The 25,700-nt window shown below is 36.1% G+C and overlaps 1 protein-coding gene across 12 annotated transcripts in view; it reads left to right on the plus strand.

Annotated features, from left to right (window-relative positions):
• Positions 1 to 25,700, plus strand: part of EML1 (EMAP like 1) — a 122,354-nt gene that overhangs the window by 86,596 nt on the left and 10,058 nt on the right. For 6 of the 12 annotated variants that reach the window (XM_085580722.1, XM_085580726.1, XM_021549678.3 and 3 more), the window contains 10 exons: positions 5,485 to 5,513; positions 10,099 to 10,228; positions 14,325 to 14,474; positions 15,518 to 15,587; positions 17,859 to 17,969; positions 19,647 to 19,742; positions 20,250 to 20,384; positions 21,758 to 21,857; positions 23,983 to 24,137; positions 25,390 to 25,515. In XM_085580722.1, coding sequence (XP_085436848.1) covers positions 5,485 to 5,513; positions 10,099 to 10,228; positions 14,325 to 14,474; positions 15,518 to 15,587; positions 17,859 to 17,969; positions 19,647 to 19,742; positions 20,250 to 20,384; positions 21,758 to 21,857; positions 23,983 to 24,137; positions 25,390 to 25,515 — 1,102 coding nt within the window. Of the gene's footprint in view, positions 1 to 5,484; positions 5,514 to 6,930; positions 6,958 to 9,076; positions 9,308 to 10,098; positions 10,229 to 14,324; positions 14,475 to 15,517; positions 15,588 to 17,858; positions 17,970 to 19,646; positions 19,743 to 20,249; positions 20,385 to 21,757; positions 21,858 to 23,982; positions 24,138 to 25,389; positions 25,516 to 25,700 lie in introns of all 12 variants that reach the window. The other 6 variants (XM_085580727.1, XM_085580720.1, XM_085580723.1 and 3 more) reach the window with 2 other exon arrangements.

A 25,700-nucleotide genomic window follows, 5' to 3' on the forward strand; every position in this document is an offset into this window, starting at 1 on the left:
GACAGCACAGAGAAAAGAGGATATCTTGTCCAAGGGTTTCAGACTTAGGATAGCCTTGAACAAATAGCTGTTTCATTGAGGTTCATCAGTATTGTCAGTATAGGTCAAGCAGTTCTTTCCTGTATTTCCTAGTCAGAATTTAGTTTCAGCCATTTCACTTGACTTGTTCTGTTGCAGTTTCCTTTGCAAGAAATGGTGTTGATGGTACTATTTCACTTTCTCACTGATGATGTGACCATAAAAACACATTGTTAATGAAGCTCAACTAATAACTTAATTTACCTGCTCTCTTTCGGCATCAGTGTCATTACACGAATCATTGTCAATGGTGTGGCACAAAATATTCCTTCCTTTTTATCCCTTTAGCATATTTGCTTGAGTAACGAGTGACTGAGCTGATTGTGTACTATTTTACAACTCAGATATGGGTGATTACATTATTAATAGCTAGGTTTCTGGCCTATGTTTTCAGCCATGAAGCAAGACAGCAAGTGTGCAAACCATGGAACATAGAATAAGTTATGGATTGGGATAAAAGGGCAGACTATTGAGGGTGGCACTTTGTGGCTGTTTGCTACAAGCTGCCTGAACAGGGGGACGCGCATTGTATCTTTTACAGGCAGCTTGAAGCAGCCTCAAAGTCACAGGCCCTGGTTCTTGTGGGAGACTTTAACTACCTGGACAGATGCTAGAGAAGCAACACAGCAAAGCACAAACAGTCCAGGAGGTTCCTGGAAAGCATTGATGGAAACTTCCTGTCAAAGGCAGTGGAAGATCCCACGAGGAACAGTGTGCTACTTGACCTTGTGATAACAAGCAGGGAAGGCCCTGTTGGAATGTGAAAGTTGGAAGCAGCTTTGGTTGTCATGACCATGAGCTAGAGCTCAGAACCAGGAGGGGATGAAGCAGGGTAGCAAGTAAGATTTTAACCATGGACTTCGAAAGTCCTAACTTTAGCCTGCTCAGGAATCTTGGAAGAATCCTGTAGGAGCAAGACCTGCAGGGAAGAGGGATCCAAGAGAGCTGGTTGATATTCAAAGATCACTTCCTCCAGGCTCAAGAACCATGCATCCAGATGAGCATCAGGAAAAGTGGGCAAGAGACCTGCATGCATGGATAAAGGAGAAGGTGTTCTGGTGGACAACAGGCTGTCTGTGGGTCATGTCCAAGTGTGCCCTGGTGGCCAGGAAGGCCAGTGGAATCCTAGGATGCAATAGGAAGAGCATTGCGAGCAGGCTGAGGGAGGTGATCCTATATAAAATCATAGAATTGTCAAGGTTGGAAGAGACCTTTTAGATCATCAAGTCCAGCCATCCCATTCTGCTCTTCTACTTGGCCCTGGTGAGGCACATCTGGAGTGCTGTGTCCAGTTCTGGGCTCCTCAGTACAAGAGGGACGTGGAGCTCGTGGACTGAGTCCAGCAGAGGGCTACAAAGTTGATCAAGGAACTGGAGCAGGTCTTACAAGGAAAGGCTGATGTAGCTGGGCCTGTTCAGCCTCAAGAAGACAACTGAGAGGGGACCTCATTGATGTCTACAAGTATCTGAGCAGAGGGTGCCAAGACGATGAAGCCAGGCTCTTTTTAGTAGTGCCAAGCAAGAAGTAGAGGCAATGGGCAGAAACTGATGCACAGGAATAGGAGGGAAAATGTTTTTACCATGTGAGTGACAGAGCACTAGAACAGATTGTCCAGAGAGACTCCCTCAGTGGGAACTGACACAATTCTGTGCCATGTGCTCTGGTACAACCTTGCTTGAGCAGGGATGTTGGACCAGGTGAACAACTGTGATCCCTTCCAACCTGACCTGTGCCTCAGTGAAAGGATTAGCAAATTAAAGGAATACTGGAAAAATTTAAATACTATCAGAAAAATGTTATAAAATTATAACCAAGGAAGAGATAATATTTACACAAATAACATGTTGTTTGCATTCTGCATCTATGCATGTGAATGAAGTTTTGATAAGCCAAGAGAATTCCAAAGGATTGGGCCTTCTGGTACTTAACGAAAATTTGACTCTTAGCATCTGATTTTTTTTCCCCTTAACATTTTTGTAACATAATTGTAAGCAAAAAATAACTAATAGATGTAGGTTTCATTTTGTCTCTAAGATTTTTTTATTTCAAGATTTCTAAAAGACAAATATTACTGAAAAAAATACAAAATATCCATAAATAAATATTACTTTTGATAGGAAAAGCCGTCTATTATTAGTTTACTTAGGAACAAAGTGTCTTTCTGCATGTGCAGATTTGAACAAAATCTTTTCTCAGACCCTTGTAGAGAATGTATATATGCACACATCTGAATCAGCAAACCAAGAATCAACAATCTTAGGGACAAGTGAGCCTGAAAGGTTTGAAAGGCGAAACCAAGCAAAACCCATAATGGCCAGTGAAAGGACAGTTAAAAACCAGCTCACTCTAATTTAAGCTGCAAATTCTGTAAAGTGTTGCAACAGTGTGTAACTTCATGCAGCTACATTGCCTTGGTGAAGTCGTTAACATGGAGCTGCTATTGTCTGTATGGATCTCTTGAAATGGCTGGATATTTTTTCTAAGGCCTTGCTTTTGATTTTGCATCTATTTATAACTTCCTGCTCTATCACACATATCAAATTGTATCAATAGCCATTATGTGATGACCTCATTGATTAAAATAATTTATCTTCTATAAACAAAACAAACGTCTTATGGATACTTAGATGGGTCGACTTGTTTCTGCAATATGAACAGCAGTTATTTCACCTATCAATGGTGAATCTCATTGTTTTTTTAATTTGCTGTAGTAATTTACTGTAGTTTTTGAAAAAGTTTTAACAAACATGATCCTACAGTCCCCTTGCTCTGTGTAATTTATCTTATATAAAAAATTGCATTAGATCAAGTGCCAAAAAGATTAATTCAGTGTGTGTTATGCAGTGGAGGATCTACAGGTCAAAACCTAAAACAATACAGTGCTTTGCAAAGTCAGTTTTATGGATATATCTCTGATCCTGCTACCTGTTTAAGGTGACAATTATCTGAAATTAGTTATATGTTAATCCTAGTAAACACATGAAGTGAGACTATTAGATTATTCACTTAAATTAAGGAAAGACATTAAATATGACTTCTGTGAGCTATATAAATGTACTGTACACTTAAAAATTAATTCCAAACTAGCTGAGAAATAAAAACATTGCAACAAAATAATGGTTATCTGTACTTGAGATCCCTTATTAATTTTTACATACTATTTCAACAGAAACACAATGGTTATATCATTTTGCAATTGTTAGGCCACAAAGGGTTGAAATACTCACTTAGGATTTGGGGAGAAGGTCCAGCATGCAAGGCATGCAATGGTTAAGTAAAGTGCAAGTATTCCAAGGAACTAATCAAGAGCATGTGTTAGATTGCCTCAACTGGTGTTCATGATGTAGGTACAGTCATTGTATGGTTAGAGACTTTTCCCTTAATTTCTGTCCCATGCAGCCTGTTCAGCACCCCAGCTTTCACATCCTTGAAGAATGAGTGTCCTTATCCTGTGGAAGAGGCTGGCTAAAGACTTGCCTTATGCTTCCTCTCGAAACAGAGCAACCATGCAAATACAAAGCAAGAGTTATGGGAAGGAAAATGATGATTGTGTACACTGGGACTAGGACTGTCCCCCAAAAGCTGACAGGATGTGTGAAGGAGTGAGGAAGAGTGTGTTAACCTAACCATCTACTCACAGTCTGTTTGTACCCTTGACCCCTTTGCATCCCTTCCAGCTTGAGATATTCCATGACTGTTTTTGAAAGCATGGAGGGTTGTAGGCTGTTATGCAAAGCCAGGATGCTATAGAAAGCTCTTTCAAGCAGCTTTAAGCATAAGGAGATGACCATAATCTCCCATGTTGCTGTCAAGTGTCCCTACTCCTGTAGCTATCAGCCAGGAGTAAGCCTTCCTGAGGGTTACTTAAGTAGGATGTGACTCAAGTTCAGGAAAAAGGGTAGCCAGAGCTGTGAGCTGTGTGTGGTTAGGGATTGTATAATTAGGAAGTACAGATGATTTGCTTTATTACTGTCATGAATCAGCCTTTCACATTTGCTTGATTAGCTTGAATAGGTCGGCACGGTCTGTTCAGAGCTAGGGACTGATTTGTCTCTAATATGGCAGCATTTCTGACTAGTGCTTCATCCCATAAGGTTTCTTTGTTTTCTAAAAATATCTTCATTTGTAAGAGAAAATGTTCATCTTGGTGTTAACAATGGCAGCACATCATGCTATTTATATAAATGACATTGGCTGTGTATGCCAGCTTGAAGCATGTATTTTGATGCATGATTAACACAAAGGCTGATATTGTGGAAAGTTGCTAAATCAGGAGTAGAATCAGAATTAATTTGGTTTAGGTTTATCATTAAGTAAAGTATTTTTCTCAATGTAAATGTCAAACCAAAGCAAAGGAAAAAATACAATAGAATTATTTGCTATATCTTTCATTGTAGTGAGAGAATCTTTTATGCTTAGATAAAAAACCTGTGTGCAAAAATCCAACACAGTCTTGTTTCTTTTTTTGATTTCTCCTTATCTGCCCACTGCAGTTTAGGGGAGGGTGTTGACATGGCATCAAGCTCTAGGAATACTTTGTATTTTAGCATTTCTCCATCAGAATGATGGGGGATTCACCCATTTTGGGATCACCCTAAGAAATGTACAGCAGTTATCTTATACTTCAGAAATTTTATTGCATTAAAAAAGAGAGAACTAGGAAGAGAAATAACTGCATAATACAAATTTGTGTCCCTTCCATTCTTAATCAGAAACAACACCCTCAAACTTGATTTACAGGGGCAAAAGACAAAAACAAGTGACTGGACACAAATTTCTTAACAAAGATTCCTTCCTTTTGGCTGGGGTAGTACTATCCAGAGAGCTTATCAACCTCCTGTATGTATTTTCCCCTCAAGTTTTCCCAAAGAAAAACCCATTTTCAGTTGTCTTGCAGGCAGCTGTGCAGTGACAAATAGAAGACATTTTAATCATGGTTATGTGCTTTCTGTGTTTTACCAAGTACTGTCATTCACTCAGGAACAACTGGGCAGCTCCATGTTTTATGTAAAATCTTTGTATAAAACAGGATTCAAACTTTGATTTGCTCCAGGCTGGAAACAAAAAAAAAGATACAGCTGTTTGTGGCCAGTTTCTGTGTTCTCCTGTAATTGGACTAACTTCACAGAAGAAAAGAATTTGGTAGTTAGTAGAGGAATATTTATAATATTGAGAATGTAATGAGAATTGAATGTTAAATGCTATCAAGGATGTTTACTGGTTTTAACTGTGTTTGCCTGGGGATTTATTATGTAAATAATTTACTGAAAAAGTATTATTATTCATACATACACTCAACAAAAATTTATATTCTTTTATTTTTAGTTTTACATCATATTGATACATATACATGTGCAGAATGTATGTGCATGCTTTAAAATAGTAATTTCTTCATTATTTTCACAGCAAACCCAAGGAACCAATGTTCAGTGCAGGTAGGAACTTTTAAAATTTTTAAGCAGATAGTAATTGTGATTGGATTCCCCCACTAGCCCCCTTTCTTCTGTGGATACCTAGAAATTGGTGCCTAGAATTGGGAATCTAAACATGACACTTAAAGGCTGCTGTTGATATAGTATTTAAAAGTTGATCAGTTCACTCTAGATTTTATTAATCAAATATATTTATTTCACAGTTGCGATTCTTTGTAAGAAGGCAAGGACAAATAATACCATGTCTTCTTACTCCACGTATGTCTTCTCTTTCAAAACAGTATTAAGGTTTTGGTAATTAAAGCAGTGCCAAGTTCCAGCTATGATCCTATCATGTTAATCATAAAACGGTGCCCTCTAAAGATTGCCCCATTTGTCCCAAAGCCTTGTAACATAATTTGTCAAATTAAAATAAAAACATGGCTGTTAATACAGTTTTGGTAATCTATCTTTAATTTCAAAAGCAATTCAATTTTTTCCAGTTTAGGTATTATCTCTGCTGAAAGATTTTGAAAGTGAAATATTTGGTGTAAGTGAAAGCAGTGTTCGTCCTTGTCATTAGACAGTTAAAATTTTTGAAGAGTGTCAAAAAAAATATGAAGCTGAGTATTGTATATAACAGGGTTTTTGTTCTGAAAAGTCAACAGCAACTAAAATATTTATTTTGGCAAAATAGGGAAGGGAAAAAACCCTGTTGATTTATCAGATGTATTGTATTATTTTTATGCATAGTTCTGTGACAGTAATCATACATTAAGCTGAAAAAGTTGGAGATCTTTTGTTTATTGCATGGATTGATCAGCATCCAACAAAGCTCTTAAGCCATATTTCAAAGTTTAATGTAACTGATTTTGAAGTCAATAATACATGAGATTAAATAAGCACTTAAGTCTCTTGTGACAATATATTCATGGTTCATGTCCCTTCCATGAAAACTGGTGGTTTAGAAAAAGAAAACTTCTGATTTGAAAGGAATATGCTTTCCTTGCATATTTCCTTGCTTCCCGTATACCATGTAAAAAAATGTGTTTATAATATTTTTTCTTCTGCCACTTTTCCCATAGATAGAAGTCAGTAATTTAACAGGTGTGACACTACATTGATGTCCTTCTCACCTAGACAAAATTCTTACTGAAATGCATGTTTTTTCTAAGAAAATTATACTTGGTATTTTACTTAAGTATATGCTTACATAATGGAATTTAAGCCAGTTTTTAATGGCAGAACCAAACAGAGGCCCCTAACTGAGGAAAGAGGTTTGGAAGGTAATTACCCAGTGTATGGCTGAGTGTTTTGTCAAGCCCCAGGTTAGGCTGCAGCAGAATAAGACTGGACAGCTTCTAGAGCAGGTATTTAGAGAGTTATTGTATTCAAACACATCTTTATCTAGCCCTTCTGTCTCTGTCTCTGTAATCACAAGGGAAGCGCCGTGTGACACACTGCAAAGGTAGGCTTCACTTCCAAAACCTCATAGCTCTCGAAGCAAAATGGTTCTGGTGGGATAAAAGACAATATTATATTAGCTCAATATTATACAGCTGTTTTCTAACTTGTACACATTTTGCAACGTTAAAACTTTTCTAGTTCTTTTGAGTGAAACCAAAATGTTATACCATTATTTATACCATTTATACCATTATGTTATACCATTTATTATACGATCTACTGAATTATAACCCTCAGGTGCACTTTAATCTTAATAACGGGTTATAATTTGTATTCCTGTGGACTTATTCCTAAGAATTTGAATTAGAAAAAAGATGTTGAGAGAGCTATATGGCAACATGTGGATGTTCACTGTGTTTGAAATGGCATTCTGCACTTCTGCTGAAATTCGTATAGAATTTGCCCCTTTGTTGGCTGTTTTGCTGTTAACATAACATGATCATAGAAGCCTTTGTTTTTTCTTGCCTTTTCTTATTAAATAGATTGTAGATTTTTCTGAATCTTAAACAGACCTAGGCCTACAACTAATTTCTCATTGCTTTTTGCTTAGTGTCATAAAGCAGTCACGTGATAAACATACCATGTTGGTGTCTAAAGCTTTAGTTAAGTTGTAGTGTAAATATGCACATTTTTGATGCATGTTTATATCTGTGATCTAATCACAGATTTGTCTGCTTTTTAGAAATAGCTATAGCCTAACAGTTCTTCCACTAATCAGCGTCTTTCAGTTTTGCAATAAATGTGAATTTCACAAAGCAAAAAATGTTTGTTCTCAAGGCAAAGTCTATTAGAGAGTCTCTACCTCTGTGTATTCTTTGTACAAATTTATACCTGCAATCAGTGGTGGTCTCCTTTGCAGATCCCACTGGCACTGATGTCCATCTTATTTCATTAACTGCTCATTTATGCAACAACAATATCAAATTTACAAAACCGCAGATGTAAAAGATACATTTGTCTAAAAGTTTCACTGTTGGTCTGTCTTTGTAGTTTGATGATTGTCTGTCTATACATCTATATGTTTACATTTAGAACTCTATTGCCTTATAAACTTACTTAAGAAAAGTATAAAAAAGAGGAGATTGATTGTGTAGATAATGTATTTGGGTTAGGAACAAAAACTAGTAGAGACAAAATATTACCAGAAGTTAAAAATTAGTGCACAATGGGACCTCTATGCCTGACCTAATCAGCCTAAGTTCTTCTTTACAGTTAGGAGAGAGACATACACACATTCTGAAGGCATAATTTATATACTTGTTGTAATACACTTGATATAGTTTACTGGTTAGTATATACTTTCCTAGTCTGGTGTGACTAGGTCAAATGCTCCCACTGTAGATGGTTAAATGCAAGTTTTATGAGTTCTGTAAGCTTCAGGTGAGAAAAGCAGCTTGGTGAATTAAACTTTGGTTCATTCACAGCCTTTGATAAGTACAGCCAGTAGTTGTCATTGCTCAAAATCTATTGACTTCCAGTGCACCAGCATCAGCAGTGTTGGCACGTGTTTGAAGCTCATTAAATAGATGCTGCATGCGCATACAAATAGTGCTGTAGTGCTTTGCTATTTAATGCTCTACCCTCTATTTTATTTTCCAATACAGATATATTGGAGTAGATTTTTAAAACAATTCCAATATTCTATCATTTTAACAGACATCTTAAACTTCCAACCTTCTGTCACCATTATTTCATCATTATTATTTCTTCTTTTTAGCATTATGTTTTCTGTTGTTTTCATTTTATGTATGCATTCCATAAATTGAAGCTAGAGAGACCTAGCTGTAACTTTACTGTGATAGGTCAGGTAGATCTCTTTCCCATATGACTTAGTCTAAAGGCAAAATACACATCTAGTTAAGTAATACAGCATTGCTATGATGTTTTTGTTCAATCAATAATTCTTATTAATTTAGTCAGGATTTGTAGCATATGCATATTTCCAATTAAAATAAAGCCTTAGCTTTCAAATTTAAAAAATAGTGGTATATTTGTACTGATACTTAAAAATTCATAGCATAGTTTTAACAGTCCTAAATTGTATAAATTTTTTTTCATTTACATGATTTTTGTTACTTTTGCCCTTCCATTTCCTCTGTGCCCACGATTATTCTGTCTAGTAACTCTACAGATGTCACTGACTCCAAAACTGCTTGATTCGCATGCGAACAAGGCTGAACCCCTTGATCTGCCGATGGAGCAGCAAGAGCCAGCACGTTCTGAATCTGGACAAACTTCATCAGAAGTTCACAGGACACCCACTTTGGCCTTGCCACTTCCCAAAAGTCCTAGTCAGACCTTCATGGCATTTCCCAGATCTCCTAGTTTTATAAGCCCCATGAAGTCCCCAAGTCAGTACTTCCAGATCTGTTATTAATCTCTCCTTCTCTGCCCCAAAAATATTTATTGCCAGTTCAACACATTACTTTTAGTATTTTCTTCTAGAAATGTTTACTTCTGTCAGCAAATTAAGTTTTTGTAGCTTCTCTCCTGTATGTCATTTTCCTTTCTTTTAATGTGCTGTCATTGTTGTCATTCTTTTTTCAATGTTTAGTAATTCTTAAAGCACATATCTTTTCTGCATATACATCAGCATGATTCCTCTTACTAATTGTTTGTGTTCATTATTTCGAATGTATCTCTAACACTGTATCAAGTGTAAAGCATATCTTTACACTGGGATGCAAAGAATGCGACTGAGTGTTGGAAAATAATTTAGATGCTGATGCTCAACTGTAAATATTGATTAAAAAATAAAATTAATTTTAAGTGGCATTTCTGCGTTAATTGTAATCTTTGATGTATTCCCCTCCATTTTTAATATTTAAAACCCATATTATTGTAACATTTTTTTTAAAATTCAATTTCAGACCTTTCTGTTCTATAGTTCATGACATTGTTTAGTTCTAATTCTGCTACTCAGAATATTTAGAGGAAGAAGGGACTTCATATGTTTTTTAAAAATTCTGCTTAGTGATTATGATTTAGGAAAAAAAAACCTGATAAATTTCTAAGTTTGAGATTGCATGTCATTTTATAATTGTAATGCACCAAACTGTTATGTGGGAAGGGATGGAGGAGCACTGGAATTGTCCCTGATGACTTTTTTTGTGTAACATTAAACATTTCTGACCTTTTATAGAGGAAGGATACGTAAAAATGTTTCTTCGTGGACGTCCTGTTACCATGTACATGCCCAAAGAGCAAGTGGAATCTTACAATTTGGAAGCAAAAGTAGAGCTACCAGCCAAGAGGCTTAAACTGGAATGGGTGTATCCTTTCTGTGCTGAAGGACTACTGGAAATCAATCATTCCATAATGATTTGGGTTAAATAAATTTTCAAGCTAAAGTACAGCAGGATTAAGGTCATAGGGTTAATTTAATTGGTGAAGTGACATTCCATTGAAAATAGGTGTTAAATTCTTGAGGCTGCTGTTCTTCATATTGTAAAGTACAGGGTGGCAGCTTAAGAAAGATTTTGCTTAAATGTTGCCTGAAGGTTAAATCTGAAGCATGCTAATTAGCCAAAGATTAAACTAGGCATATCATAAGAATGTAGTGAGCTGGGATTATCAAGTATAATATGCATAAGACAAGCTCAGTTTTTTTTTCTAGTTCTTAGCAGCAATTTATTATTTTTAACTGTTTTTAAAAATGTACACCATTGTCCTTAAGAGGATGATACATTCAACTGGAATAAGCCCTGAATTGAGTAGAGCTGTGCAACTGATACATGCTTAGGCATAAAATTTATAAAATATAATATATAAAATAATATTTGGATTTGTATCTTAAGGGAGCTTAAATACTGAACAACCAGACTTTTCCACTGACTTCTATGAGTGGACATAATTCAGAAATTTAACTTGAAAGAAATCAGTGTTTCATTACATACAAAAGTTTTCCTATTTCACTTTTAAATATAATGATAGAATATATTCTTTACTAAAACCAAAACATTTCACTTTTATATAATCTTATTCAACATTCAAGATAAAATATAAACACAAGAAGATCTGAGTTTATTTGTAACATCAATTATCTTTAGAGAGATGATGTCTTCATATAGTTTTCTCTTTAAAGAAAAATCTCTTCTGGTTGCAGTAAAAATAGGAAATTACTTCAGCTTCATAAAAGAATAGTCTTTTTCAAAATTGTATAAATAGAACTGCATGTGGTTTCAGAATGTTCAGAGAGTTTCCAAAAGTCCCTTTGTATTCACAAGAGATTAATGACAGATTTAGTAACCATTCTTATTATTCCTATTGCAGCTGAGGCTGTATGTTCTATCCTATTCTGCTGGAACTGCATAGATAGTGCATGCATAAATAAGTGAAGATGAGTTAAAAAGACAAAAAACCCATAAAAATAATAAACCAGGTGAGATTACAGTGATAAATGCTGCTTGCAGTATATCATTGTGCAGGTTCTCACCATTTATCACAAGAGAATTGAATGATGTCTTTTGCAGTTGTAAGGGGCTCCTAACTCAGGGGCCTAAGGATGCTAAGGAGGAAGTGTTAGGAAGCTTTGCTGAAACAACAGAACACCCAACCATGAAACAGAGCTGAATGTCATTAGCAGCATGTAGGTGGAACTGATGTCAGTATTTCAGACTATTATAAGAAATTATAATTAGAGTAGGTCATGATTCCAGTCTCATTAGTTTCTCACATAAGCTTATTTAAATGACTGAATATTTGCCAGATGGATTATTATTTTTAGTTTGACTATTCATATGTCCTTCCAGGTGTGTATCAGTATACCCAGCAGAATGCTATCTAAGTTTGTATAGGAATAGAAGAGGTGTGAATTAAGAAAACAATCTAATTAACCCTAGGTGTTTATTCTAAATGGTATTGAGGAGGAGGTAGTTTTTTCTAAAAATACTGTGATAGCTTCTTCTGTTTCAAATTTATTTGCAATTAAATCCAATCATTATATCCATACTTAATACTTACAGCAAAAACTAGGTATATGGAAGGTTTAGAAAGACAATTTAAAAATAATTTTAAAAAAAGATGGAGAAGGTAATGCCCACTTTACAGACTGTAACAAGTGGAAAAGAAACTGTGAGCAGGAGCATGAGATCATTTCAGAAGAAAGAGAAATACAGCAGAAAACCAAGCAATATTGCAGACATTCATTTCAGTTGAGTTAGAGAAGCTGCACTGTTTGATTGGAGGGTAACGGAACTGGAATAGGAAAAAATATCTTTGTGACAGATAAATTAGTCCAGCTGTGGGAGTACAGCCAGAAATGCTCTATAATGTAAGAATGGGGATAGGGAAACAAGATATTGGAGGTGGTGTGGACAAATGGAAAGGAAAACAGAGTATGATGAGAAACAGCAGGAAGAAAATCTAATGTGTACAGATTTCAGGGCATACCAGAACCATAAAGGGTTATTACAGTCACATTAGCAGCTGTCTGGGTAAGCTGAAAAAGATTCACACCTTTGATATATTATCATATATATTAGGACATGAAGAAACAAAAACACTTGAATGATAAAGTGTGAGGAGGGTCTGGAGCAGAGGTGGAAAATCCAAGTGAGAAATCAGCACTAGGGACATCAGGGTGGGAGCAGTGGCCTTCCCAGATCCATTTGAGAGCAACTCACTTGGCAAGCAGGAGGTTTGAAACAAAAACTGCAAGCCAAATGAAAAGAAAAGGTCAAGGTAACACTCCCTGTAGTGCCAGCTCACCAAATCCAAGATGAAGCCACCAAATCCGAGTGTGGGAAACAGTGAGGAGAAGGAGGGATCAACCCCAGGAGTTTGCTTTTGAGAAAAAAGGCTGATAGAAAGAAATTGAGTGTTTGACAACAGCAGTCATGTGAAAGGTTGAATGCAGCATTGTTCCCCACAGGAAGAATAGTAAAGAAAGGATATTTTCCCTAAAGAATGTAATCTTTCCCATTTAATGGCTATTTTTGTGCACTGAGATTTGTTACTTATGCATGTTTGTATTATGTTCTCCACTTTTTTTAGAAGTTCAATTCCTTACACTAACTTCAACTGTTGGTTCACTATAAATTTGATGATTTGTTATTGAACTAGGGAAATATTATGTTGGCTTCAATTCATAATGCTATCTGGCCCTAGAGAGAAAAATAAATTTAAACAAATAAATAATTGTCTAGCAATCTAGAGTAGTGACACCAACCACTGCAGACAGATTCAAATTGATAGTAAATTCTTTGTAATTGAAGATATTGATTGTTTCAATGTAATCACACTTTAATATCTCAAAAAACTTTGGCTGTGGTGTTTCAGTTTATGAGACTAAAAGCTCTATTTCTGAATTCACACTTCATTAATTGGATATGCAGCACTAGTTCTATTGCATTTATAAGAAAAAATCAGCAAGCTGTTTCTTCTAAAGTAGATATTTATATAGGATAACTATTGACCTTATTAATTCAACAATGTTAACATGATTATTTTAGTTTGAGTGGCTTATCATTGACCATCCAGAATAGTGCACAAGTATCTTGTTTAGATCACATAATTGGGGTTTCATTATCTGCCCATATATTTTTCACGGCCAGTTCCTCCATACTGACTCCATTAGAACGCACTTCTGTTTTGCCAAGATTCTGCTAATGCTGTTTCTTTCTGTTTCCATAAAAAAAAAGAAAGCCAAAATAGTTGTAGTCCCTAATGACTCTTCAGAAGAATAAAACTACAAAATTTGGCTGATTTAACATTCAGTCTAAATGAGATTATTATTCCAGTCATTTCATTGAATTAATTTTATATTCATATTGATATGACTACCTTCAGAATCTGGGCCACTGCCTTTTAAATTCTACAAAAATAAATTGGAATGGATGATGTAACCCTTTTACAGTTTTTATCCATTTGACTGGTCATGTCCACATTAATGAAATGAATCAACCCACACACAGGATAATGCAATCAATCCTCGTGTAGTTCAGGGAGATGTGCTGAGTGGCTTATTAATGTTTCTATCAAGTCTAATTTTCTATTTTAATTAGTCAAGCAGTGTAAATAATAAATACACCTGGGAAAAAACTAGCATTGCCTTCATCTGGTATTTAGCAAATTCTAGAGGATGCTAAAGGAATAGTACATCTGCAAATTTCCCTATTCTTTGCTATGCATTTTCTGTAGGATATGCAGGTTTTAAAGTCTGAAGTGCTTCAACTCTCAACTGTAGTAAGGGAAAGAGTTCTGAAAGTTGTCAAGTAATAAAGCTGTACTCAAGCCAAGAGACAGAGACTCTAGGACAGAGACTACAGACTACAAGGACAAAGAATCTTTTTTTTTTTTTTTTTTTTTTTCTTGTTTTTAACATTCTTCATGGGTAGATGATGTTATTCAGCTTGACCAACACTCTAGCTATGGCTATAGGGGCCGGGACTGCCGCAGCAATCTCTATCTCCTGCCGACGGGCGAGACCGTGTACTTCATCGCCTCTGTGGTTGTGCTGTTCAACGTCGAAGAGCAGCTTCAGAGACATTACACTGGTCATAATGATGATGTGAAGTGGTAAGTCATCTAAGAGCAGTTCTTTTTTCCTTCACAAAACAGTAATTGAGATAGAGTCACTCATTTCCCTTACTCTTCTTGTAGGATGATTAAACATTATCTTCTTGTTTAGAATCTTCTCCTTTAGAATCTTCTCCTTGACTTTTTTAAGTAGGGTTGAGTTATTGCCCTTTATCAGGGCTTGGGTGCCTTGTACAGTTCCTTTAGGTTCAACCTAACCAGCAAAATAGTTGTAATTTCACCTGTGGCTCTCCTGGTAGTCCTCAGGTGTGCTGTCCCCATGGTAGATAGCCTGTAAACTAGACCTGGTTTGCTGCCATGCACACATGCCAGATTGAGCTTCAAAGTGATTTAAGTGTGTTGAAGATCAGAGGATACTAGATACCAGCAAATATCAGAATAATTAAACTGAAATCTAAATAAACATATGGTTTATCTTTATGATATCAGTCTATTTGCACAGTGTAGCTGAAAAAGAACACCTGGATTATCTGATGGGCCCTAATGTACGAAATGAGTTTGACATCCCTTCTTTAGATTAGGCATTATGAAACATCCATTGTCCCTCAAAGCCAAAAATAGGCCTGATAACCAAATCTGCTTGAATTATGAGCATGTTTCATAAATTGAATTATTAGTATAATCTGGTTGTTTTACAAGGAGATTTTTACGTTGGACCTGTTCCATCTCATTTCTTTCTTTCAAATTTTCTGTCTCTAGATATTTCAAAGCTATCAGGTTTACTGGAAAGAGGATGCCTTTCTCGTTGTAAGCTAAATGAATTATTGCCACAGTTCATTTTGTAGGGTACTTGGCCTCTAGAATGGCATGCAAAGCAGATGCAGTGAAAAAATAATTCGGAGGATTTTAAAATACAAGAACATAACAATTGTTTTGTCAGTTCTGGTTTTATATTCTTAAAAAGTTTACACGTATGCTGTGTGCTTTATGTGACTAAAACAAGGCTATTTATTACAAGCTCAAGTAATAGCTTGTTGAAATGATAGTCAATATATTAAAATTTGGCCTCTTTTCTTTTGTAGCCTGGCTGTTCATCCTGATAGGATCACTATAGCAACAGGTCAAGTTGCAGGGACATCCAAGGATGGGAAAGTAAGTGGATTCTTTACTGATGTATAATTGTTTATATTTCATAAGAGTATGTTATTAAGATACATGCTGTATTCTTTTCCTACTGTAATTGGTCTTACATTTTTGGACTGAACAGAAGCAAAACTCAGTTTGAGAGTTCCTGTTGCACACTATCAATTTTCAGTTTCCCAATTTCATTATGAAAACTGGTCAATGGTTTCTGGTTCCATGACTTAGGCTGAAGGTAAATTTGGAGATGGTCTCTGAGAGACATGGAGGGGTAAGGCTGCAAAGGAGACCTGAGAGGGTGGATGGATGTGGAGTTAAGGGGGACATTAAATTGTATAGTATACAACTTCATTTTTGATCACAGCCACCAAAACCAAACTACAAAGAGTGGGTTTGGGTTGTTTGCTGGAAAAAAATAAACTCTTACTCTTGCCATCATCTGGGCAGGAATATTTTTCTCTCTATTGCCACCAGTATTATTGTAAACTTAACCATAAACTGGGACTTTATCTGAACAGAGTGAAATGAACATTGCTCCAAAGAGCTAACAAAAGGGAAAAAGAATGGGAACAAGCACAAGCAGTAAAAGCTATGAGGAAAAAGTTACTCAACAGAGTAACTGTCACAACCAAACTATTGCAAATTTTTAGGCAGACACCAAAGAATTTTGGGAAAAAATCTGGATTATCAATATGCTGACTACTTTGTGTGTCATGATTTAACTCCAGTCAGCAATTAAGTACCACACAGCCACTCATCCACCCCCCCACCCCTCAGTGGGATGTGGAGGAGGATTGGAAAAAGGACAAACCCTGTGGTTTGAAATAAGAACAGTTGTTATTATGATTAAATTTTAATTAAATTATAATAACAACAATAAAGACAACAAAAAGACAAATAAGACCCAAGAAATTATGTACATTGCAGTGGCTCATCACTCACTGACTGAAGGCCAGCTCATCCCAGCCCAAATTTGCCTCTCCTGGCCAGCTCCCCAGGTTATGTACTGGCCATGTGTTCTATAGTCTGGAATATCCCTTTGGGCAGTTCAGATCAGCTGTCTGGACCATGCTGCCTCCTGGCTTCACATGCTGCTCCTTACTGTCAGAGCATGGGAAACTGAAGAGTCCTTGACTTAGGGTAAGCATGGCTCAGTAACAGCCAAAACATCTGTGTTATCTACATTATTCTTGTCCAAAACACAGCACTAGCTACTCAAAAGAAAATTAACTCTCTCCCAGTCAAAACCAAAACAGTGAAAAAAAACCAAAAGAAAAGAAATATGAGTTATGCAATATAGGTTTATATAAAGATAACTTAGCTGAGTAATGTAAACTATTAATTTTTATTATGTGTTGGATCTTTTATTTACTTACCATTGTATTTATGAAATAAAACTTAAAAGTTTGAGGTCTGTGCTTGAGTGGAATGTGATATATAAGTATATGAAAGTCGCTTATATAACTGAGGTACTGTTGTGGCCTTTAGGATTTTTAATATATATTTATTTTTTGTTAAAGAACAATTTATAACTGTCCTACAATTGTATAAGTCTGAACTAAATTAACCAAATTACCCTGACTGTGAGCGAGGGGCTCCACCAGCTGCCCGGGGCTGCCCCCTGGTGGCCGTGGGAGGAATCGCGGGGCGCCCGGAGCCAAAGAGAAGGAGGGGAGGGATGGAGGGATGGAGGGAGGGGAGGGATGGAGAGATGGAGGGAGAGGGGACCCCGGGGCGTTATCTGGGGCCAGGATGTACATCTGGAATTTTATTTACAAAAAGCAGTCTCGTTCTGATTACAGCTGTAAAGAAGAGTTTGAACATAAAGTTATTTTCCCCAGCCATTTTTATCATGTCGAAATGAATTACATTTTAAAAATTCCTGAGTTTCTTTCCACACTTTTACCTTTTACGTTAACCAGAGTTATCTCAATTGGTGTAGTTTAAACTCTTCCTGGGCTTACCAGTAAATCCCATGTCACAAAGTCATGAACAATTTTCAGTTGTTCTCATTGGCCATGAACTTCAGTGCACAGACTGAGATCAGTGAGATCTGATGTGCTGTACACTCTGGATAGTCAGTCCCAGATACTGGTCCTAGGCACAGTAATCAGCAAACCATTCGTAATGCATCTGTGCTTACATGGGTGACTCGAGAGAAGTTCTGATAATTTTTATACCTTCAATTGTGATTTTTTTTTCAGATGCATTCTGATTTTTTCAAATCTTGGTGGGTTTTCTCCATCATTGTTTGAGTTGATGTTTTCTGTGTCTGTTTTATAGCAATTGCCACCACACGTGCGTGTCTGGGATTCTGTAACTCTGAACACGCTTCATGTCATTGGAATGGGGTTTTTTGACCGAGCTGTCACTTGCATTGCTTTTTCTAAATCTGTAAGTAAAGTAAATGAATAGTCACATTAAGACTGTTTGCTGGAAAGATCTTTGAAATCTTTCAAATTTAGGTGACCAAAACAAACATCCAAGCTGTCTTTTCTCTCAGATTTCTCTTTAGAGGAGGAAAGATTGCAGCCCAGTTGTTTCCAACAGTTTTGCTATTAAAGTTAACAATATCGCAGCATTCTGAGATTTACCCTGTCATTAAAATAAACTGCAATTAATTTATTTGACAGTGCAAAAATACTTGTGTACTTGAAATTTCAGCATCCCTAGGTTTCCTGAATCATGCTATTCTGTTTCTCCCTGCATAAGAAAATTACTCTCCATCTTTTAACCCTCTCACTGTGTCCAAAATGATTGATGAAAGACTTTTTAAAAACAGAGGCTCCCATAGAAGAATCAAAATCTTTTGCTAAAAAGCAGCAAAGGCATATGGATAAAGGATTGTAAAAAAGTAAAATACTGTTGTTTGCCTCTTGGCACCATCCTTTGAATTCTAATCTGTCGGAGAGATAAAGGAAATATTTATATGCTGATATAGGCAGCATTTGAGTCCCATATAGAAACTTGAGTCTGTGACCTGATACATGCAGGTTTCAAAGCCCCCTGTGTACAACAGAATCTGTATGTGGTGCTTACTGGTTGTCCTGACAGCATTTTTAGATAGGACTACCTGGTGCATTCCCTAGGCAAAATTTACGTCAGTGAATTCACTTGAAATCCATTGATAACTGTGTTTATAGAAAGTAGAAAAGAGAAGGCTGTATTTGGAGAACTTTTTAAGAGTACAAAGGTGAAAGCTAACACAGCTTGACATCAACTTTGAAGGATAAGTAAAAAGGATTAATAAGCAAATGCTCTGGAGGGAAATAAATACATAATAACAGAGGAGCACTATTGGCATTTGCCAGACGAAAGCCAGTATTTAATGTTTGCTTTGTGATTTCAGTCAGAGCTTGGCCTGCTCTGAGCATCACTTCCCACTCAGTAGCAGCACTTTTCTCACTTTAGATGGCCCTCTCTTCAGGTTTCTTAGTCCTGCCTCTGCCCTACCTCATAGGTTACTTCTGCACAGTTTTTGTAGTTGTGATATGTGTTGTGGGTCTGAAGAATGAAGAAAGAATGAAGGAATTAGGGTAATTAGGATTATAAAGAGTGATAAACATCATAAATATAAAAAAGACACCTGTCAAGAATAAGTTGTTTTCTAATTCCTTACTGTGTTTTCTGATTATGGTCCATTATACCAATATGAGGAATAAAATTGTTTCCTATATTAACAGACATCTGAGAAGAAATAATTGGTTTAAGTTGCAAAGAAAGAAATCCAATATAGTTATCAGGAAAAGCTTTCTTAATAAAATAGGTAATGATGTTTGACTTTGAAGCATCAAGTAGTAGTTTGACTTTGGCATTTCCACTACTGAATATTTGTAAAGAGATACCTACCCTTGTCTGCAGTTTGCAACAGTTCCTCTTCTAGGTCCCTTTTTAGCATGACCCTATAAATTATTATATTTTATGGAGATCTGACTACAAGTATAACAGTTGAAGTGTAAATATGTGTAAATATCTCCACTTACACATAAGTATTTCCTTATTTTGAATGTGTATTTATATGTTTCTCTGTTGTTTGGGTGATGCATTAATATTTCCCATGTTTTGCCCCAGAATGGAGGGAGTAGCCTGTGCTCTGTGGATGACTCCAATGACCATGTGCTTTCAGTGTGGGACTGGCAGAAAGAAGAAAAGCTGGCAGATGTCAAGGTGTTGCAATAAGATATTTTGTACTACTTGCTTGTATGTAGATCTGGTTTCACATAATAAAGTGTCTTTCTGTATTTAACCTTTTGTGCCTTTTTAACACTCACTGTACAAAAGGCAAGGAGCATGAAGAAAAGGAATATTTCCTCTGTTAAGATTATCGCAATAGTTTTGGATTTTTTTAAATTTTACTGTTGTTGTCATTATAGAATTGATTAGAAAATTCTAGGCAGTAATGATAGGAGCATGCGCAAGAAAAATGTCTAAACTAAACTTTTGCTTAAAAATGCTCATTATGTGACATGATTTTTAAGGATACATTTTGATACTAACTTATAAATACATAACATTTTTGACTAAAATGTATTCCAGTCAATGTTAGTAAATGAATAGCTCAGAATTATTCTTATATCAGAAGTGTCCGTTTACCTAACTAGAGAACTGTATAATATTGTTTCCTGTCCTTTGCATTTTAGATTTTGATACAATGTTTTTCTTTTTCCTTCCAAGTGCTCTAATGAGGCTGTATTTGCTGCAGATTTTCACCCTACTGATACAAATATAATAGTTACTTGTGGAAAATCACACCTTTATTTTTGGACACTAGAAGGCAATTCCCTCATTAAAAAGCAAGGATTATTTGAGGTAAAATAAAATATTTCTCTAATTTTATGTTTATAGTAATGATACAGTCATACAGAAATAAGGTTTGAGTAAATCAAAAGAAGTGTTCATTATTAAACTCAAAATGTTGCAGAAGTTCAGTTTTCCATGGGTAAAACTTCCTCACTGAAATTTTGAAATGCAATTACTCATTGTTCCTTTTATTCTTTTTTCTGTATTATTTTTGCTACATACCCCCACCCTCCCAGCCACAACCTGTGTGAATTAAAATTACCTCAAAACTCTCTATGATTAACTCAAGTTTAAAAAAATTTAAAAAAAAATAAGAAGAGAGTCATGGAGGAGATTTTTATTTTGTGAAAGATGAATTTTCTTCCCTTTTCCTCTGTTCTGCTCAGACACATGCACATATGTCATTCAAATACAGATTGAGCTGGCCACTATTTGGTAAATATCATTTTCATTCCAAGGTTTTGATTTGGTTTTGTTCTTGAACATAGACTAAGCTGTACAGCATTTGCACGCACAACTGAGGGATGTTTGCAGTGACTGCAGATAACTCCAGTGAGTGCTCCCAAGGATAGTCAGAACAATATTTACAATGTCAGTTAATATACTTTGTGTGAAATCAGAAGGAGATGGTGAAAGAATGCATTTAAATTTTGGTACATTTTATTTTTCATGCATTTTAAATGGATTTTTCTGCTTCTTTTAGCTCTGTTGGTGTTGATGATGGTTAAGCTGAAAAGGGTGGTCGTCCTAGCATAGAACAGCTCTTAGTTTGGAGGAGAAAGAGATCATACACATAGGTTGTCAACAAGGAGTATATAATGTCCTTAGAAGCTACCAGTGATGTTTTTGTTCCCTTACACATTTAATTGATTTGTTGCTGTCCATGTCTTAAATGCAGGAGTTTCATTACTGAAACTTGGGCATTTTTCAAGAGATGATTCCTTAATTCTTACACTATTGCCAAACCCTCTAGTAATATTTTTTTTTCTCCTAGAAACTTTGGAGTTAAGAATTATAATAATAAAGCTTGTTTGAAACTTTGGCCACTTCTAAATACCACAAGTCTTTGGCATTCTGCAGTAGCTGGGGGATTTGGTTTATCTCAGAGCAGTCCTGGTCATGTGTTACATGTTAGCAGGACTTCTCACTCACTCTGTCCCCAGCTTGCAATTAAGGGTGCAGGATTGGGCCACAAGCCTCAGCTGATGCCTCTTCTGCCCTTGCACAGATTATTCTGTTCAGGCTGTAGGAATATGTTTAACTCTTGTAGATTTTTAAGTGATAATAGAGTTGTATAAGACTAAACTAAATTAACCAAATGCATAAAGTTAAAATCCATGGGTTGTATGTTGCTGTGAGTGTATTTTTTCATAACCATGCAGAAACAAGAGAAGCCAAAGTTTGTCCTGTGTGTGACCTTTTCTGAAAATGGTGATACTATTACAGGAGACTCAAGTGGAAACATTTTGGTTTGGGGGAAAGGTAAGATAAAAGTTCACTATTGACCTCCATCTTAATATTAGACTGTGAGTGTAGACTTGAGTGTAAAGCTTCATTTCAAGAAGAATAAATTTTATCTTGAGCTCTTTCCCAAGACCAATCCAGCAGATTGTGCCTGGATTCTTTTCTACAAGAAGTTAAGAATATCTGTGCCTAACTGCTAGAGCACAAAATTCTATTGAATGTGTTCCCTATGGTTAAATACACAGAGCCATGCCAGCATGTAGGGCTTTTACTGATGTAAGAGATGGCGAGAAAAGTTCTTTCTTTAGTCACTGTACAGCAAAAAAAATTGTTAATGTAATTGATGATCTCCAGTCTCCTATCCTGTCCCTCTCTACTGTTTGCAGAAATTATGCCTATTGACATATACTTTTAAAAAGACAAAAAATAGCAGTATTTGTTTTTCTAGGAAGTCAAGCTAAATTATTTTCAGATCTAATTGAATTCCTTAGCTTTATTCCAGAAGGAATAAATGGATAGGAAGATAGATGGATAGGAAGAACTTAAAAAGCATTTTCTAGTAAGAAGAAACCATTTTTTAGTCAGCAGAAGGCCCTGCCTGCCAGAGGGCAAACAGCAGCAATATCCTAAACGTGTACTTAGTGCCTGAGATACCATGCATAGGAATAAGGAGAATCCCTTAAAGGAGGCCTTGTTAGTAAAGGAAGAAGGGATATGGATGACAGCTTTTTCCTATTTACTCAGTGCTTTCTCCCGAGATACTACTCAAAGAGATAAGACCCTGAAAACAATACAATGAATTAGTTATACAGTTGAGCCTTACTCAGTTGTTTTTGTAGATTTCTTTTTCAGCCAAGGACTGTCAACTAATAATTTCCTTGGCCAGTACACCGCTGGGGACAGGGGTGGCTATGGTGTTTGTAACTTGGCTTCTCATTTATTTCCCTTTCCTTTTTCTTACGGTAATTTATAGCAAGGCACTTCAACACTTTTCCTTCTAAACTGACTTTAGAAATTGCAATGTCCCATGTCCCTGTTCTTTATTGTTATTTTCGACTGCCAGCAGACAAGGGAGGCAGGGACAGTGCACTGCTCAGGGGCCAGTTTGCCATCATACTGGTAGACCAGTTTCTGCCTTGACTGCAAGCAGCCTCTTCTGCCCTTTCTCCCAGAAATAAAAGAGAATTCTCTGTGTGCTCAAGATCTCAACTTCTGCCAACTTCTTCTTTAGGGCTGGACAAAAAAATGTTTTTCTTGTTTTTCTGTCTCAGTACAGTGTACTTGCTCTGCCTTCACTACCTTTGACTCAGAGCTCTATGTGCAAGAGAGGGCTGCTTCCACCAGGTCAGAGTACCCTTAGCAAAGACTTCTCTTAATAGAAATCAGTTGGGCCTGATGCATTATATCCATAGACATGGATGAAGGAAAAGGCAATTGGTTTTTTCTAACTTCCATCAGCCCCTCACCTGTGCTAAACATCAACTTAGCCAAGCTTTGATGAACAGTGCACATTTCAGTAATAGAATCACCAGTAATCATTTATTTGTACTTCTTAATAGTAATGATTCACCAAATCAGAGATACTTAATCTAATGTAGTTGGTTTTGACAGTGCTGAGTCTAAGAAACTACTTGAACAAGCCAAGTTCATGAGTAAAGAAGTACAGGCTCTTCTGGAGAATGATCATCCCATTCTGCCAGATATACAAGGACCTCTAGCTTAGTCAGATTTTGGTACAAGTTCAGGATCTGGAGGCTGTAGAATATCTTATAACTGGAGGATAAAAGTGACTGGGTTATGGGTTTTTGCTGATAAGGTGTGTAGTGCTACTGCAGGTCAAATGTGATGTCAAATTATTTTGCTTAGACCCCCTTGAAAGGTTTAAGTGAACCTACTTTAATTGCTTCTTGGCCTAGACTGAGTATTTTCATTTCTGAGGTGGGGAGAATGTAAAATCATAAAATTTACTAATTCAGCCTCTTCTGTGGGTCTGTGTGTTTTGGTCCAGCACCCCGTGTCCGCTGTTATCATTGTTTAAATGCAATCCTTGAGAGATAGTAGAGGAATGGAGGACACGAATGGGGGGGAAAGGAGCTCTTAAGCTGAGTATTTTAGTAATAATGCCTTTTTTTCTTCTATTCAGGTACCAACAGAATAAGCCACGCAGTTCAAGGAGCACACGAGGGTGGAATATTTGCACTGTGTATGCTGCGAGATGGCACGTTGGTATCAGGAGGTGGAAAAGACCGAAAGCTGATATCTTGGAATGGAAACTACCAAAAAATTCACAAAACTGAGGTGATACTGCCTATCTTGAAATTACTCTGCTACTTAAAATAAAATTCTATTGTCCTCTGAGAAGCTTTTTTGAGATTTTTTTTTTTCTTATGGATATGTATTCTATGAGAAAGCAAATTAGTGTTAAAATACAGTATTTTCATATGCTGAGTTGGAAGGGACCCATCAAGATGATCGAGTCCAACTCCTGGCCCTGCACAGAACTCCTAAGTTTTCAGTCCTCAGGTCATTCCTGTGATTGCCTATTCATTAACATAATATTTCCTTTCTAAGGTCTGTGGTAACTGGAAAAAGATCTTGTGTATCTTTCCATATTATTTCTTCCTTTCTTTGCATTTAATAATGTGAGGTAATGTTTAACTTCAGAGTATTACAGTATTAAAATGGTTTTATACATTCCTCTTTCTCAAAATGATGTCAGGATTTTTTTACGGATTTAATACTTAAAGTTTTTAATTTATTTCTTGGTTGATGTTGTTGTTTTTAAAATGTAATTTAAACAAAATTTGAAAATGCTATGTAGGAACTTAGAAGATTAAAGCAGAATTTGTTTGGACAGAACTACTTTGACTGTTTACATACTGAATGTAAGAGACGAATCAGTAGAAAAGTCTGAGGAAGAGCTTCAACTCTATTATATAATATTAAATAATAATCAAATAATAATACTATATAATAATAATGATACTATTTAATATTGCAAATATATATGCAACTGGCATGTCTCTTTTTGTAATTCATTTTTTAACACAGTACAAGGGACATGCTTGTTGTGCTGTTTCTAACTGTGGTGTCCTTCTTTTTCTCTTATTTGTTCATATTCTGGTATTGCTTGTTATTCACATCTTCCCTTGAACTTTATTTTAGAGATTAGCACTGGCTCATTCAGAGCCTAGGCTGCAATTAAAGAAACATTCATTCCAAGAAAATGCTTTGAGTAGAAATGCTTAGTCTGATACCACAGCTGCAATTAGTTACTATTGAATTTACACAGCATGAAGGAACCTTTTGTGTTTCTTGAAATATTTGGTTTATTTGAGTATTCTGTAGATAAGAATGTCTTGTCTTGCAGTGTTATAGAAGTCACTGAGCTGATGCAAGTTGTTATAAAGTTTCGCAAGATGGGCACATGTATTAATTTATTTCATTTCTTTGCTGTGCAATATTTACTAAAACACATTTACTACTTTAAAAATGGCAAAACCTGACAAATCGTCTGACTTTTCTATCCTTTTGTCTGTTATGACCACAGATTCCAGAGCAGTTTGGTCCAATAAGAACAGTTGCAGAGGGAAAAGGGGACGTTGTATTAATAGGAACCACCAGAAACTTCGTCCTGCAGGGCACGCTGTCAGGAGACTTTTTCCCAATTACCCAGGTAAGCTGGGTTTCCTTACAAGAACACTTCTAAGTGTGTAAGAGCAGTAAATATCCTGTTTAAAGTTAATTTTCATAAATACGCATCTGATTTATTATTACAGTACTTTCAGCAATAAGAATAATTATAACTATGTATCTATTTAGATGTAACATATTTTTTTAATATTTTATTATATAATTTGG

The sequence above is a fragment of the Lonchura striata genome, chromosome 5, assembly GCF_050655825.1.
Source record: "Lonchura striata isolate lonStrDom1 chromosome 5, ASM5065582v1, whole genome shotgun sequence".
Lineage (NCBI taxonomy): Eukaryota > Metazoa > Chordata > Aves > Passeriformes > Estrildidae > Lonchura > Lonchura striata.